This window comes from Heterocephalus glaber, unplaced genomic scaffold, assembly GCF_053883595.1.
Source record: "Heterocephalus glaber isolate CG9 unplaced genomic scaffold, H.glaber_assembly_v1.0 deba00000676, whole genome shotgun sequence".
NCBI classification, from domain to species: domain Eukaryota; kingdom Metazoa; phylum Chordata; class Mammalia; order Rodentia; family Bathyergidae; genus Heterocephalus; species Heterocephalus glaber.
The window spans coordinates 10130570-10148545 of NW_028258156.1; the positions used below are offsets into that span (position 1 = coordinate 10130570).

Below are 17976 nucleotides of genomic sequence, written 5' to 3' on the forward strand. Positions count from 1 at the left end.
CAGCAAGCCGACCTCTGAGTTCTCAGAGCTGGCTCTCAGTCAAGGACTCCTTATACCAGGAGTGGTTAAGGACTAGTGAATTACGGCCCCTCACAGACTACATTTCTCTGTATAAAATTGAAGGGCATTTCAATCTGTAATGGGGATTCAGCACAATCTGAAAAATGGACCCAAGTGTGTACTGAATGAGCCAAAATATCAGAAACTCTTAAGAAGGGAAAAAGAACAGTATTGTGAGAAATGTGCTAACTCTGACGTTTCAGCTAACTAATTTAAAAAAGTTGTCTAATTTAAAGTATAACTTCTTTTTTTTTCTTAAGAAAGCCCCGTTTTTAACGTTCTGTTGAGAGTTTACTGGAGAAGTATTTATTCTGTCATCCTCCTTAAGCATCTGGCTTCTCTCTAATTGTGTTTATAGCTTTTTTTCGCCCAAATCTTGATGGAAGCCAACAAACAGCCTAGTTTTCCATTGTTTACTTTTGCACAGACCAAATCATACATGACTAAGTCTATGCCTGAGGCTGATAAATACTCTGAATCTTAAACTACAGCCCTTAAACATGTTTTTCTAGAGACTGCAGATCAATTTGCTGTGAATAATACTAGCAGTCACCACTCATATCCATGCTATAACCTATAGGAATTTTTTCCTGTTAGGCCACTTAAACTAGAGGCTAAATATATACTAATTTCCATCTGCCTAAAAAATACAAATGTACAATTTTTTTTTCCTCTGGGGAGGAATTGATTCTTAAATGGCCATTTACAAGTCTAGCAGTTGATTTTAGAGCACACTGGTGTTAGTCCTAAGCGGTAGGTGTACAGGGAGGGAAATGGCACCGGGGCCAAGAGGCAACCAACTTAGCAGTTCCTCTGTTGCTTTTGTTTTCTTCATCGCACTTGTTCAGAGGGCAAAAATCCCCTTCTCTGCGTGTCATGCTTCACTTCGGCTCCTTCACTCCTTTTCTGTCCTTTTTAATTTCTCTGACTTCCTTCTGTTTGATTTTTACTGTATTGAATAGACAGTTACCTGTCACATATAACTTGTACTTTTTCAGGAATACTGCAAAAATTAACTTATTTAATAACAACAAAAGCTTCTAACAAAAACTTGTTGCAAGTGTTAGATAACTTCAGAGTTGGAACTTCTTAGAACCAAGTTTAGAGCACAGCCTTTGGCATCTAGGTCCAAATCCAGCAGGGTGACCACATCTCAGAGCCAGAGGTGTGGTCAGGGCTGAGGGCTTAAGAAATTCATTTAATTTTTTCTTTATCTTCTCTTCAATCCAGGATATATAGCTACAAAAATTTGCCTGAACATCTTCATCAAGCCTCAAAGTTATTAACGAATAAGGAACATTAATAGCATGTCTTTTAGATTTTTCTAGAATCCTTTCATCCATTTCTTACTCTTTTTTCATTTTTTAAATTAACCATCACCCCAAATTAAATTTTAAGAAATATTACTCAGTGTTTCTAATGACATTGTAATTCCTACATTAAAGAAAATCTACAGATTAGAATCTTATCTTAAGTAAAATATAATTTTTAAATTATTATTTCTGGAACAAAATATATTTATGCTATAAAGATGTAACTAGTGTCAAAGTTTTTCTGTGAAAACTAATGCAAATTCACTGGAGCTTTTCTGAAGCTATTAGAATTTTAATTAAAAATGTAGAAATAAATAAAATATTAGAAAAGCAGCCCTCTTTTAAAAGTTGGATTTTTAAGGGAAAGTACTGGGGATTTTAAGTGTAATATATTCATAGCTCTGAACTAGATGTTCTTCACTTAACCTTCCAGGGATTATTACCATACATGAAAAACAATTTCTCGATTGCCCTACCCATTGGTCCACTGTCTAGCAATAAAGATTAGGCTCCTTCTGTTTTATTCATCTCAGAAACCACTCACCTGTAGAAAGTTATAATTGGAAAAGTGTATTTTAAGTCTTTTTGTCATCACCATTTCATCAGTACAGATCTAATCTTTTATATCTTCTAGGAGCAGTCTTTGTTCCCCTCATTTTCTGACTGGCAGGTAGAGTTTTTAGAGCATTTCATTCTAAGTCTAGATTAATGATCAGAAAATAGGTGATCTATGGTTAATTTTGCTTATGTTATAAATGAATGGATAATTTTACACAAAATTCTTCCCATACATTTATTATCTTTCCTTCATATCTTTGGCCTCGGTGTTTTATTCACCCATGCATTTCACATGTTTTCTAGGTCTATTGATTCTAAGAATTCATTTACGAACCACAAAAAATCCCACACAAACACAATGAGAAACAAGTTTTTTTTCCCTCTTGGAAACTAAGTGTCATCTCGGCATGGGGATAGGGACAAACTGGTAATATTTGAATTGATAACAACATTTTTAAGAAGTATACGATAAGAATTATGATACTTCCCCTTATTGTTTAGTGAGCATATTCCTTACATTATCTCATTTATCTCAGCAAGTTATGTAAGAAAGACAATATATCCATCACTTTGTACATATAAACAAACAATATGATTGCATTTGTAAAATTCATCTGTAGTTACATGGTTATGTAACTATGATTTGAATACAATTGTTTCTTACATCATTGTGCTAGACTGGTGATAAATCTTTTCAGAATTAATTAAAAAATCATTAGCATTATTCCACACAATCAGAAATACATCCTGGCTCAGGATAGGTAGAATTTGAATAATTTGGGAAGATGAGAAGTGAACTGTAAGGCTTCTGGATGCCAGGTAGTTCTAAAGACCCCTGAAACGAAGTTGGGCAGAGAGGAAAATTCACCTTAATAACTGCTGGGAGATGTGGTCAGTGCAAACATGGGAATGGTTGGAAGAGAGTCTTGAATGACTGCCAGAGCATAGAAACTAAGCTTCCTGGCCTCAATTCCTATTGCAGGACTAGCATTTATTAGCCCTAGGACCTTGGGCAAGGTGCTTAACTTTTCTTGGGATTTTTCTTTTTAGTAAAATGAAAAGAAATATACCATCTTGTTGAATGGATGTCAAATGTTCAGAGAATCAAAGGAGGTAATATATAAGATACTTGGGACAATCACTAAGTACATAATTTCTGTCATTTTGATAAAGAGGAAAAGGTGAATTTGGCAACTCTGTAACTTTGGGTGATTTTGGAAAAGGCAATAAAATATAGTAATTTTTAAGTAATTCAACCAAGAAAAAATATAGATAAGCAAAGAAAAAGTCAGCAATGATTTCAAGGTTCCTGAGAAACTGGTAGAATGCTAATGTATAAGAAAAATTCTTGGATGACCAGATTTTTCTTAAGGGCTTAACAACATTTAATTTTCACTGGAAAATATATATTGCACAAGGTAAGAGAATGACCTTGAACTATTATGGTTTTCTGGCTTATGTAGCAACTCCTGTTTTCTGCTTACTTACGGTGATATTGAATTGTCCAGTTTCTGTATCTGAGCCTGGCTGAATTTTAACCTTTGGACTTTGTTCTTTTGCAGTGAGAAATGTATTTACAATTTCTTAAGAGAGGAAAAATTATTATATGGAAATTCACCTATCAGTGGTAAAAAGTACAAAATAATCTCTCAACTCTTCATTTTTGAATTATAGATTTGGCACAGTACTATATATATGTAAATATATATACTCATCTATTTTGTACAATTCCATACTTATTGCTTCAATCTTCAATTTCAAAATGATACTTCATTTTTGAAATGATGGGAAAAAACCAAAGATATCACAGTGAAAATCCTGGGGTAACTTATTGTATTCCTATGACTTTTGATTTTACTCTGTATCATATGTTATTAGCATGCTGACAATCAAATTGAAATAATCATACTAGGTTAAATATTATACAGATATTGTTAATGGATTTAGATATGATACTATTTGATTTTTAGGTTAGGTTTTCTTTATCAAGCTCTATCATAGTGAAGATAAGTAATAAGGAATTTCAGAAACTCAAATTCCAGGTAAGTACAAGATCTACAACAGCATTTATTAATTTCTTTTTTTATTTATGTATTTATTGGTACATTTTAGGTATACAGTACATTTACATTTATCATTGGGTGTTTGTACATGTACATGATGTATCTTAGTTCTTATTTTTTCTCCCATTCCCTGTGCACCCTTCACCCCCTCCACCCTTCCCTACTTACATACACTTTGTTTCCATTTTTTTTTCTTTCTCATAATTTTTCCTTTCCCTTCTTCCTTTTCCCCTTTCCCTCCCACCACACCCACACCCTTTTACCTTTTTCTATTTCAAATTATCAATTATTCATTTTAACCGTTTTAGTCCTTATTTATACTAGCAGTTTCTCACACTAGAGAAACTATTTGGTATTTACACATGTGTGTCCTATTTATTTCACTTATGAGTATGGCCTCAATATGCATCCATTTAGCTATAAATGTCTCTAGTTTCTTGTTCTTTATGACTGGATAGTACTCCATTTTATGAAAAAACCACATCTTCTTTATCCAGTTTCCAGTTAATGGGCACTTGGGCTGTTTCCAAGTTTTAGCTATTACAAACTGTGCCACTATAAACATGGGTGCACATATATTGCTGTGGTATGATTCTCTTTCTTTTGATTTTTTTTTGTATTAAATTCTTTTATTGGTACATTGTAGGTATACAACACAATTACATTTCTCATTGGGAATTGTATCTTTATATAATGCATCTTGGTTCTTATTTTTTCCCCATTCCTAGCCCTCCCTTCACGCCCTCCACCCTTCCCTATTTACAAAGACTTTATTTCCATTTTTTCCATTTCTCATCATTTTTTCCGTTCTCTTCTTTCCTTTCCCCTGTGCATTTGTTATTGATTGATTTCTTGATAGCAGCCATTCTTTGTGGGGTGAGGTGGAATCTCAGTGCTGTTTTCATTTGCATCTCTCGAATGACCAGTGATGTTGAACATTTTTTCATATATTTATTTGCTATTTTTACTTCTTTGTCTGAGAAATGTCTGTTCATTTGGGATGCCCATTTTTGAATTGGCTCTTTGAATTTGTGGGGTGTGATTTTTTTTCAATTCTTTATATATTCTTGATAGTAGACCTTTGTCTGAGGTACAGCTGCTAAAAATTTCTTCCCACATTGTAGGTTGTCTCTTAGCTCTGTTGGTAGTTTCTCTTGCAGTGCAGAAACTTTTTAATAAGATGAGATCCCAGTTGTTGATTGTTTGTGCTAGCTCCTGTGCTACTGAAGATTTGTTCATAAAGTCTTTTCCTATGCCAATGTCATCAAGAGTTCTACCTAACTTATCTTCCAGCAAGTTTAGTGTTTCTGTCTTAATATTTAGATCTTTAATCCACTTTGATCTTACTTTTGTGCTTCGTGATAGGTATGGGTCTAGTTTTAATCTCTGGCAGGTTGAAATCCAGTTTTTCCAACACCATTTATTAAATAGGCTATCTTTCCTCCAATGAGGGTGGTTGGCTCCTTTGTCAAAGAGGAGGTGGCTGAGTATGTCTGGAGTTGTTTCTGCATCTTCTAATCTATTCCACTGATCTTTGGGTCTGTTTCTTTGCCAGTACCATGCTGATTTTATCACAGTAGCTTTGTAGTATAGTTTCAAGTTGGGGATTGTGATACCCTCAGCTGCATGAGCATTTATTAAAACTGCTTAATAATGAAATAAATTCATGGTAATCTTTTAGTGTGATATCATTGGATTTGTAACTAGGTGATCTGGATTCTTTTCCTGGATATTTGACTGTGGCTTTGTCAATAAACTTCAAGGGCAACCACAAATGCCATTAAGTGAGCACCTAATGTGGTTGAAAATTTTATATCTGTTGCTCTGTAGACTAAGCAGTGCTTTTGTGACATTTGTTATATTTTTTTCTGTGTTTGACAAAGGGAAAAATTAAAAGCTCAGAGAAATTTTATAGCTTATGAAGGTCCCAGATCTGTTCAGTAGAGTCTAAATCAAAACCAAGATGTGCACTTCTTGCTCAGAGCTTTGCCCCTGTACTTGCCCTCATTGCTTTAATGTTGCCATTGAAAAATTGGGATCAAGAAAATAAAATTCTTTAAATCTTGACATTCAGATGTCTTTATTAATATATGTTTGTGGTGGGGGTAAGGGATGCCAATGAGGAGGAGGCAGCGAGGAATACTCCTGACCAGAGATTGGTAAACTGGGCATAGTGGCACACTACTCTAATCCCAGCTAAATGGGAAGCTGAGACCAGAGGCTCACAAGTTCAAGGCCAGCCTGAGAAACTGGTGAGTCTGCATCTCAAAGAAAAAGAAGGGAAGGAAAGAAGGGAAGAAAAAGGTAGGAAAAGAAAAAGTGAGAAAAGGAAGAGAGAGGAGAGGGAGGGGAGGGAAGATAGGCTGGACCAGTGCGTTTTTCTATGATTTTATACTGTTTTGAGCAGATGGATTAGCAAAGAACAAATTCTCTATTTTCCTTTGGCTCATACTCAAACCCAGAAGTTCCAAGTGATTATTCTCACAACAAATTCAGCTGGTTGGCTCCAAGCAAACTTTTCCAAGAGAATCTTCTGTGAAGTTTTAACCAAATAATATCTTCCTTTTGAGGAAATAGAGTGTCTTCCTGATAAGTTAGCTTCCCTTTTCTTCTGAGGACAATGACAACCTTATCTTCAACAATATTTGTGTACTTACAAATTACAGGTGATGTAAGGCCTACTTGGATGTTGTAAATTATGTACTGAAGACAGAACACATGTAATAATCATTAAGAAGTGAAACTTTCCTTAATTCTTCTTCAACTCATGGTACTTAAAAAGGAAATGTTGCTTCTATAATTTTATGAGAAAAGTAGGTGGATTATTAATCCTCTAATGTGGCAAAATGTAATTATCCAAAGGTAGTTAAAATCAATCACATTCTTTATGCTTATTCATATTTTATGAGCAAAAAAAGGGCTAAAAATTCTATGCTCAAATCTGAATTGCTTTTATTCATGTTGGATTTCAGCATTTAGTGCATTATCTAATGGGGCTTACTGGCTTCTGGGAATAAGCACTCTAAATTTGGAAATATACTTTTTTTGTCCCTATTTCTATTTCAGTTTTTTGGTACCCCACATATTATTTTTTCATTATTCCTTTACCTTTTACTTTGTCCTCAAATATTGAGAAGATAAACCAAAGGAAAAATACATCCTTCCACACAGATGCTATAACCTGGGAAAATTTCTGAACTTCATAAATTACTGAGGCCATTGTCCTTTATATAAGAGATTAAAAGCACATAGAGAAAAAATTAACAACTGTGTTTTTTATTGCCCTCATGCTATCTATTGAAAGATGAACCCATAATACTAAGAGGTTAGCATTAAAAAAACCTAAGAAAAGAGGCAAAAGAATGTAGCTTATGCATCAAATATTTGTGATATAGATGAGACGGCTGAGAGAAATTTTTTGTGGTTAATAATTTAACCAAAACAAACTCTCAGGAGCATACTTTCCTTTTGACTCACCCAAGTGTAAGTATAAAGTTACATAAACTCCCTTAATCATAATATTAAGTCAAAGGTAGAAAAGTGATTTTTTAAAACACTGAACAGATAGAGGATAACATAAACCCAAAAGAAATCTTGGCAGCCCACAGCACATTTCCAGCTTTTACAGGACTTCCCTTAGGTCAACTCAGAAAGGAAATTATTTATCCTACCCATTTTCTTTCTTCACACATTTCCAGAAGTGATAACTTCATCCTCTCTGTAATTTATTAAAAAGATTCCCTTGTGATCTTATTGGGTATGTATTTTTGGGCAGAATATCGGTATCTATAGTGAATTAATATATTCAAGTTACTCTCGCATTTTTGCCATTCATAATATATGTTTATTTTCAAGAAAAAACAAAAACAAAACAAAATAAATGCTGAGGAAATAAAAATGTGACTAAGGACTTGAGTGTAAATGTCATATAACTGCTCATATAGGACAAAAACCAACCTATTAGATATTCATTGCATTGATTAAAGTTGGACTTTCATCAGGCTTTGTTAAACCAGAACTCAATATACAAAACTGTATATTTACTGTCTCTCTATACTTCATTACTAAGGAAAAACATGGTTCTTAAATTTAATAGTTTTTTCAGTGCATCCAGTATGTAAGTATTTGTTACATACTTTTGCTCCTTCTCAGTTTCTCTTAATATTTGCCCTTCCAATCACTTACCCAATTCCACCATAATTTTAACATTCTCTGTTGCTTACGTTTCTGCTCAATAACTTTCTTCTTAGATCTCTTGTATATGCTACACATTTCATCCTTAATGAGCCTCAATTTTCCATCTAAGAAAGTTAGTTTTCAAACCTAAAATCCTTTTCCATGCCAGAATATCACTTTTAACAGTTTTTTCTTTTATAAATATTTTTATTTCCTGCTGATTCTTCTTCTGGCTCTCTCTTCTTTTAATAGTCAGATTCTAAATGACCTTTTATTCCGTGGCTTTCATTTCTTCAGCTTCTGTTCATATCTGTTGTATGTCTTATATGACTCTCTACAAACTGTCTTTTTCGAAGTTACCAAAAGCCTTTCAATTGCCAAAGCATTGGATTTTCTATGCTTTTCTTTATATTTCCACATCATTCGATGTTAAAGGGTTAGTGAGTATGTAAGAAGAAAAGGGTACCATCTGTATGCATGGTGGTAAATGTTTAACAACCAGCTGCCCAAGGGCTGGAAGGAAGCTCTAATGTATACCTTTTGCTAATTTTCACGATGTAAATACCCACAATATAGATGATTTTGCCCTTCCAGTATGATATCACTGAAGGTGGGATTTGGGAGGACAGATGAACAGTCAGCCGTGTGGAGCTTGGGTGAGCTGCCTACAGAGACCCCCTCAACATGCTTTCTGGAAAGCTATTAGTCACTGGAATCTGCAGCATGAAACACCTTGCTTCATTTTCTGTCATTCTTGCCTCCATATTCTCTCCATCCTTTTATGTCTTCTGTGTCTTTCATGTAATTCCTGATTGTAGTCTTAGGTGAGATTTAAATTTGCATCCCTTATTCTCTTTCTTGGCATTTTCCTTGACTGCACGTTGACCTCTATCACTGTAGTATGGGTGATGCTAAACCTTTGACTGCTCTTTGGAAGTCATCTCCCTAATTTCACATCAGATACCCACTCCTTTACCTCACATGAGGGCTAAAGCTGAATTCCTTACCCTACAAAAAGATATTTCCTCCATATTCTACTTTAAAATATTAAATGCCAACTGTATACTAACCATTTCATCCATCAGATATCTTCACAAGGATACAGACTCAGGAATTATTATCCAAATTTCTAGAGTCAAAAATTCAAAGCGCAGATAAAGATTTACTCAACTTGGCCCATCCAATATGCAGTGGAACTCAGATGTGAACAAAAAAAATTCACACAAATGAATGTTTCTTTTCAAAGTAGTATCATGACTCTGGTTCAGTGGGATAATCATTGTTATCCTCAAAATGATTTTTTTTTAAGTGCAAGTACATTTTTAGTTTTTTTGTAACCATTATAACCAAGTTCTGTCTATTCACACATTGGTCCAGTGTCTGTGAAGTCCCTTCTTTCTGTCCTGTAAGCTTCTAAAAGCAAGAGGTATACAGGCTCTAGTCTTCCTTTTATTTCTTGGTGTGACATAATTCCTTGATAGGTATTCAATAATTCAATATGTCTTAATAAGTAAGATAATCAATAAACAATTATGTAGTTTGAGTACTTCCATTGCATTGTTATGTTGATTATATTTCTCTCATCTGAGTTGACAGCCACAGATGATTTTATAGACAACAGATAAAATTTTACACTGAAGTGATATGTAGCTTTAGTTTGCTGCAATTAGAAACAAAATCTGAACGCAAAATATTATCTTAATCACTTCTTCATCACTGGGACAAAATGCCCAATACTTCAATTTAAAGTAGGGAGTGTTTATTTTGGCTCACAATTTTTAAGTTTTCAATTCATAGACAGCTGGTTTCAAGGCAGGGTAGCAGGGCAGATGGGCATGCTGGAGGCATGTTTTCATCCCAAAGTTATTATACCCATTTCTAGCCAGATTGTGGTTTAGACTCCAGGGGATTTCAAATGAGCATAGGGAAATACCCCTCCTTGCATTTCTAACTAATCCGGAGGACTCCTAGGAAGTCTCCTCGTATTTTCAGAAATTTTTGTTTTGGGACTCAGGAATCTGTCCAAATTTCTCTGACTTGTAAGAGCTGGTGGCACTGTTCTTCTATCAGTACAAATCAGCAAATATGATGGGGTTATGTAGCAGTGTGCAGAAGTGTGTGTGTGTGTGTGTGTGTGTTTGAATAGATGTGTCATTGGAAGCTCCTCAATCTGTAGTTTCTAATTTATGCATCACTTGGCTATATTTCCTGCCCCCAGCATCACCAAGAAGCTGCTTCATGATCCAGTGTGCCTTGGGACTTTTTTATACATAGTGATTCACAGTGCTGTGACAGGGTATATGACACAGAGCTTTTCTACCTAGGAAAGTTAGTGAGGCCATTTTGACTGCTTCTAGCTACAAAGGTATTTGAATCTGCAGAGCAGTGAACAATCCCCAAGTCATCCATTTGCAATTAGTAAAAGACATCTGCTTTCTGTGATATTTTATGCTAATCTATGCCATCACCTTGTTACTAAAAATGTTCTGATGCTGTTTATCATATTTCAAAATATATTTCTTATTGCTCAATCAGTAAAGACTTAGAACTGTCTTAGAAGAAATTAGCTGTAAATACCATTATTATAAACAATACATTACAAATTGAAAAATGATGTTCCAGCTAGTTGAGCATCAGGGACTTTTGAATGAATTCAACGTATAAAGTAAGTCACAGAGCTTTTACAGTTAGGATAAATCCACTACTGAATTATTTAGCTCTTCTTGGCATCTGAATAGTGGCAGTCAAGATTGACTCTGAACAAAAAGTTTCTATTATGTCTGAATTCATCTTTCACTGCTGAGCTACTAGTGATGACCTGTCCTTTGCAAGGTTTGTTACAATGTAACAACTTACAATGTAAGTCTTTGGACAAGTAGATGAGAAGGCAGCCTATTTCTATTCTGTCTATGGTGGAAGATACAAATGTTTATGAATATGGTTAATGCAGCTAGAGCTTATAAACAAAACTCAGATCATTTCTTTTGCTATATCATATATCTTGATATGATGTAACTTTGATAGTTACCTTTTGTTCTCTACTTTGCAGAATTGAACTTTGTCAGGAGAGGTGAGGATATGAGTGTTATGAATCCTTGGGCTTACTGTATGGGCAAATAGCATCAAATTACTCTGAGCCTTTTATGTGGATTGAATCAAGGTACAATGGAATCTTGTATTTAGGTCTTTAATTCTTTTCATTTCAATTTTACTCTATATGGTAATATTGAAGGACAATGATAAATTATATCTTATGGCCCTACTTCATGTGATATTACTGTTAATGAAGACTCTATATTAAGAGGGTAATTTTGCATATTTAGCTCAGAGTCTGTTACTACATTTTGCAAGTGACTAAATCACAGCTGAATTACTTCAGTGAGCCCAAGTAAGTAGTAAGCAATAAAACTTATATTCCAAATATTCCAATTACAAGTGCATGGTTCATTTTATTATTTTCTGAGAAAATTCATTTTAAGCTCTGTGTGTTTATGTGTGTGTGTGTGTGTGTGTGTTTATATATTCTTCCATTTTTCTTATTCAGTCTGTCTTTGTCTCTGTTCTCTCTGAGCCTGTTGCCTTGGTTACCATTACATACACGCTGGTGTGTGAAATTCTTCTCTGACGTACATTTATTTCTATGGAAACAATTATGTCATTGGTATGGGTAGGTTCTTGGGGAAAACAAAGTGAAAAAGCATTTAATATTGATCTTTTTGGGGTCGTAAAATATATCATTAATTTTTGAACTAGAGCTATGTTTTGCTTTTATTTTGATTTGATCATCATATTTTTCCTGGTTTATATACTTGCTTGGATAAAATGAATGACAAGTGTGAAATATACTTTATAGATCCTTTTCCTGATGTAGCATAAATCTTACCATAAATACATATAAGAATAAAAGTTACTATTTTAATCTTAAAAATCTTTACAGACTGAAAAGTTATCTTAATAACATTTGATATTATCAAAATATTGTGCAAGGTATTTTTTATTCACATCAATCCAATAAGCAATGTGTAGATTATGAATAAAAAAATGAAGACCATACTGGTAGTCATTTTCTTAAAAATCTCTGGTTTTAGAAATAGATGTATAACAAGGAACTGATAATATTAAAACATCTCAACAATATTAAATAAGTCTATGTATAATGGAGATTTCATTTTCTTTTAAGACTATAGAGACTTTTAAATCTTTTTTATGAACATCTGTTGTCCTCTGTGTTCTACTTCCCCACTGCTCCAGTCTAATTTCTTTTTTCTTTATAGATGATGTGGAAACCTGCCTATGATTTTCTCTATACTTGGAGTGCTCACTATGGAGATAGCTACAGAGATGTGTTACAAGACCTTCAATCAGCTTTGGACAAAATGAAGAATCCAGTGACCAAACAGTGGAGAGATTTAACTGGAACTTTACTACTAGTAAACTCTTTGGAGGTTTTGAGAGTGACCTCATTCTCTATTTCTGAGGAAGCATAAAAATGTAGAGTGTTTATTGGGGGCAGGGAGAATGGTAGAAATGAGAGAGAGGGAGGGAGGGAGGGAGGGAGAGAGGGAGAGAGAGAGTGGATAATATAGAAAAGTATTATTTTCTTAATGTTTAAAAACTTTTTAACAAGTGAAAGCAAAGCTTAGCCTTATATTCCAAATTGGACTTTATAATCAAACATTTTGTGTGTGTGTAAATTTAAAAGGCAAACACTTTGTTGAGAAAAAGAAAGTCCTTCTCTCTCTTTGAAAACTACTTTCAGTTTTCTTAAGTTAAAATAAATGATGTTAGAGTAATTTCATCATACAGATAACTGGGTAAAGTATGGGCTGCATAAAATGGAGTTTTACCAGGAGAGGAGGGGCAGACACTGTGAGACCACTCAGGGCTACACACTTTCTGTAACTGATTTCTTATTCCTCAGTGGTGATTGTCAGCATTATTCCCCTGTCACATGTGAAAAAACCAGTTAATGAAGAGGACACCCAAAGCCAATGTAAAGTAGGTTTTCTGCTTGAAAAACCTGCTTCTATTTTTAAAAAAAATTTACACAAGTCAGAATAGTAAAAAAAAAAAACAGAGATAAAATGAGTATCTACAGCCTATCCTACACTGGTAGCTATTACATTTTAATTAAAGTTTGCTCTTCTTTTTCACCATCTCTGGAGAAACTGCCAGAAGGAAAATGAGGTTTATCATCAGGAACTGTTGTCTGAATGTATGGACCTAATGTTTTCATCAGCTTCCTTCAGCATCCTGAGATCTCTATCTAACTCTGCTCAACTCAGACTTTTCCTGCAGGATCATAATGCAAAGTAGTCTTTAGCTCTCAGAGACTTTTAAAAACATAGGTTATTAAAAACAACCACCACCAAAACAATGCCCCAATTTATGCCTGTTCTGGATAGCAGTTTTAACCACTAAAAATACTGTTACCTTTGTGTGTGTGTTTACATATACATACTGGAGAGTGTTACTAAGCTCTTGGAAAACAAAGCTAAACAACAACTTGAGCCACTATAAATGCTACTGGATCACAGAGTTCACAGAAAGATGATCTGTGTTTACTCACATGTTCTGTCTTCTGGAGGTGTGCTAGTGTTGGTGTGGTCTGACTGCCTTTCATCTATTATTACTCAGTTCACAGAGAATATGTACCTATTTTGTGGTAGGCATATAGATGCTTGAGGTTGATAATGGGGAAGAAATTATGATCCCTGACTTCAGTACTGCTACATGATAGAAACAAGAAAAAATGACTTCATTAAATGTCAAGTGGCATCTGTAATGATAGCTGCAACAGAGAGGCTATGATGCTAAGAGATATAGGGTATATACAGGTGTCATCGCCATCCTCTGAATGGGAGGGAGGTAAGTTTACCCTGTGAAGAAAATTAAGATCCTGAAGGGGAATCAGCAACTGATGTTAAAGGGTGCTGGAACTCACTGAAGCCTTCTGGCAGGAGAGAGCTGACCAGTGCAGGGAGCCAGGGTGAAGGAGTGAAGGGATGAGGGTGAAGAGGTAAAGGGCCCTGGAGGTGGGGATGGAGGAGGGAAAGGACACATAAGAGGCACTAAGACCTCTAGGATTTAGGAAAAAATGGCTGATCCCCAAAGGTAATGTGGATGAGCTGAATAAGGATTTTGTTTCAGCATCCTGAATAAAACATGTCCATTTGGCTAAAAAAGTAAAAGCAGAATGTCCTTATAGTTTTTAATACACCCACCCTGGGGTTTTTGGTATGCTAGCAAAGGTAATTTGCCTTAAAGTATAAGCACAATCTTTAAGGATTTCAATATGTATATTTGATGATAGGAGGACAGGTCCTGACCACGGAGTTATGTACATACATTCAAGGATGAAATTTATTTTAATTGAAAATAAATTCAGGGAGAAGGAAAATAAAAGAAAACAATTTGTAAGTTCAGGGCATACTCATTCGTAGAGGTGAATTTGTTTCTTTAGAACATTCTTAGAATCTTTTAACGTGCCAGCAAATGGGACAATTTTGGGAAGGCATAGTAAGAAGGTAATAACTGGGTTTTCCCAGACTTCAAAATTGGAGAAGATCTTGTTAGCTGATTAATGTAATAAAGTTAAGTAAATCATTTCAGGCTTATACCTCATTGTGTTTTGAGCTTGTGGTTGGGAATTTTAAGAAGAGTTTAAAAAAATGAAAAACATGATCTCTGTAATTTAAGGATGAAATAATGGTTTACATATTCATATACACAAAGATATTTTATAATCTTAAAACAAATCCTTCCAGGGGAATTTTAAACCCATGTCCAAACATTCTGGTCTTATAAATTTATTCTAATACTTTTTATGTTGTTTCTACTTTTCTGAATCTTATATTTTTTTACTGTAATGGATTTTCATAATCAGAAAAGATTTACTTAGTAATCGTGAGTTGCCTGTATTTGGCAGAAAGTCAGTGGAATTAATAAGGCACCTTCAGCCTATCCATGACATCATTAAAAGTATCAAAAGCTATTAATCAAAAACTTTTTTAAGCATTTCAAAAGTGAGAAAAGCTTGGAAAGTTCTTTCATATCCTCAAGCTTTTCATGTAGTAATACATGAATTAGGATGAGATTTTAGTTCAGTCCCTAGCTTGCAATGTTACCATTTTTCTCTACAAGCCACAGGTCCATTATGTCCTTAGGTGAAAGTCTTCATATAAAATCATAAGATTCATCCAGCTCTGTGTCACTTACAGTTCCTACCAATAATGGATACAGCACACTTTCATGTCCTGTATTGCAGAAATACTTATATAAACTTTGAACATGGAGATAATTAAGTAGCTGGAAGAAACGAAATGCTAAATCAATGGATAGAGTTGGGGCAAAAAATGTAATTGCTAGTAAACAACTTTGAAAATGTGATATGAACATACAATAGAGAGAAATATATTTAAAATTATATAATGCCATAAATGGAACCTTTTAAACTTACATTTCCATATGGTGCTACTTTAAATGATATTTTTTGGTCATGTTTTAATGCCTAAGGAATATTTGAAATAATATAAAAGGAAAATGATGAAAAATTACATCACTGGAGGCTTTTCTAATTAAAATAGATTTTTTCTATGATATCTACATAATTTTCTCCTCTCATTTTCTATTATGTTTTTTCCTATATAGCATAGTGATAGCGAAGTATAATAGAATCCAAAGATTAAATGTCACTATCATACTAGTTCAAAGAATCTAAAAACATTCTTAAGAATAAAGTAACATGGTTTCTTGCATGCATATTTACTGGTCCAAAGCTCACAAAAGAAGTGACTGTATATACACAGAGAACTAAAAATCACTTTGTATAATATTTCCACTTAAAATAATTTTGGCATAAGTTAATAAGAGCCTAAAATAATTTTAATTGTAAAACTAATTAAATAATTAAGACATCTGAGTATCATTTAAAGTGTAAATCTAGTCAAGTAAAAGTGGTTTAACAAAATTTGGGATATTTATTCAGTATGTTAAGATAATTTTGTAAAAATATATGTAATAGTGTACCTTCATAAATTAACCTTGATTAAAGCCTTATTTTTACTGACATGTCATTTGTTAAACTTGAATTTATTTTTCCTCATTGAAACAATATTTTAGCCAATGTGATAAATGTAAGTATCTATATGGCTCTTTCATTTTGGAATTATAAAATGATTACAAATTAGCCAGATGGTCTCTTTCTAATGAGCAATTCTACATCAAAAGAGATTGTGACCAAGCACGGGTAATAAACTGACAACTTGACTTTAATATTAATACACCAGATCTCGTCCTCTGCCATCACTTCTCTTCAACTGTTTTTGGAAGGTGAAAGGAAGAATCTCTTCCTTTTTTCTTTTTGCACCTGAAAGCAGATTTTAAATGTTCCTAACATTTACATCCACTGTTAAACCTTTGGAATGTGTTAGGACATTTAATGTACTCATATAATTATGACTAGTAGTTGAAAGTCAAATCTCAGTTATAATAGAATTACTTGTTTTACTTCAATTGCTTCTATCAAACTCAGTTTTTAAAACAGAATTTAGGCTTGGCAAGTTTGGTGTAATATTAATTTTACATATATTAGGTTAAATGGTATAATAAAATTAGCCACAGAGATCCATCCTGTCACTCCTGGCCCAGAGGAAAAGGCTTTTGGGCCACCATGCTCCCAGCCCACAGGAAGGGGCTTCCAGGCTGCCATCACTACCTCAGCTCCTCGAAAAGAGGTAGGGGCTTCTGAGCTGCCATCCCACTGCTCCTGGTCCAGAGGAAGGGGCTTCCCAGCTACCATCCCTCCTGCTGCTCCTGGCCCAGAGGAAGGGGCTTCTGAATCACATTCCCACTGCTCCTGGTTCAGAGAAAGGGGCTTCCTGGCCACCATCCTTCCCACCACTCCCAGCCCAGAGGAAGGGGTTTCCAGGCCACCATCACTACCTCTGCTACTGGCCCCGTCCCACCTCTCCCAGCTCAGAGGTAATCCGAGGAGGTGCCAACAGCCCCCCGCCCCCCCAGTTGAAATGAGAAAACACGTAAATAAGTCCCAAAACCAGACTTCCAGATCACCTACAGCAACCCCAAAGGGAAATGAGATGGAACACTCTGATACTCAACCACCTGGACCCAATGAACTGGCAACAAAAGGGGATCTGAAAAAATGAGATCAGAAATAATTTCTTAGATAACAGGAGAAATTGTGCTCCTAGTAAAGACATGATTAATAAATCTAGAGAGGAGCTGAGGAACATGATGGAATCCCAACATAGGAAACAAATGGAATCCATAAAACAGATGCAAATAGATTTCCAGGAGATGAAAAACTCCACTGAAAGTCTACACAGCAGAATGAGCCAATGTGAGGACAGAATTTCAGATATAGAAGATAAGATTGCAATTAAAGACCAGGAAAAGAAAAATTGCTTCAAAATTATAAGGGCACATGAGAAATCAATCCAGCAGCTGCTAGATGATGCAAAGAAGAATAACATAAGACTGATTGGAGTCAATGAAGAAAGAGGAGAGAGTGCAGATGACATAAAAAAATCTCTTCACAGAAGTAATGGCAGAAAACTTCCCAAGCAGGGGAAAAGAGCTTGACATACAGATAAGTGAGGCATATAGGACCCCAAATAGCCTTTATTAAAAAAATCTACACATAGGCATATAATTGTTAAGATTCCAGAAACTCAACAGAAGAACAAAGTTCAACAAGCAGTTAGAGAAAAGAAACAAATCACATACAAAGGAAAGCCCATTAGAATCACAGCAGACTTCTCAACACAAACCATCAAGGCAAGAAG

At 34.7% G+C, this 17976-nt stretch overlaps 1 protein-coding gene across 3 annotated transcripts in view; it reads left to right on the forward strand.

Moving 5' to 3' along the window:
* Nucleotides 1-13955, forward strand: part of Macc1 (MET transcriptional regulator MACC1) — a 77571-nt gene extending 63616 nt beyond the window's left edge. For all 3 annotated transcript variants that reach the window (XM_013070292.3, XM_013070291.3, XM_004839577.3), the window contains one exon: nt 12445-13955. In XM_013070292.3, the coding sequence (XP_012925746.1) occupies nt 12445-12657 (213 nt within the window). In that variant the 3' untranslated portion in view covers nt 12658-13955. The remainder of the gene's footprint in view (nt 1-12444) is intronic.
* The last annotated feature ends 4021 nt before the right edge of the window (nt 13956-17976 follow it).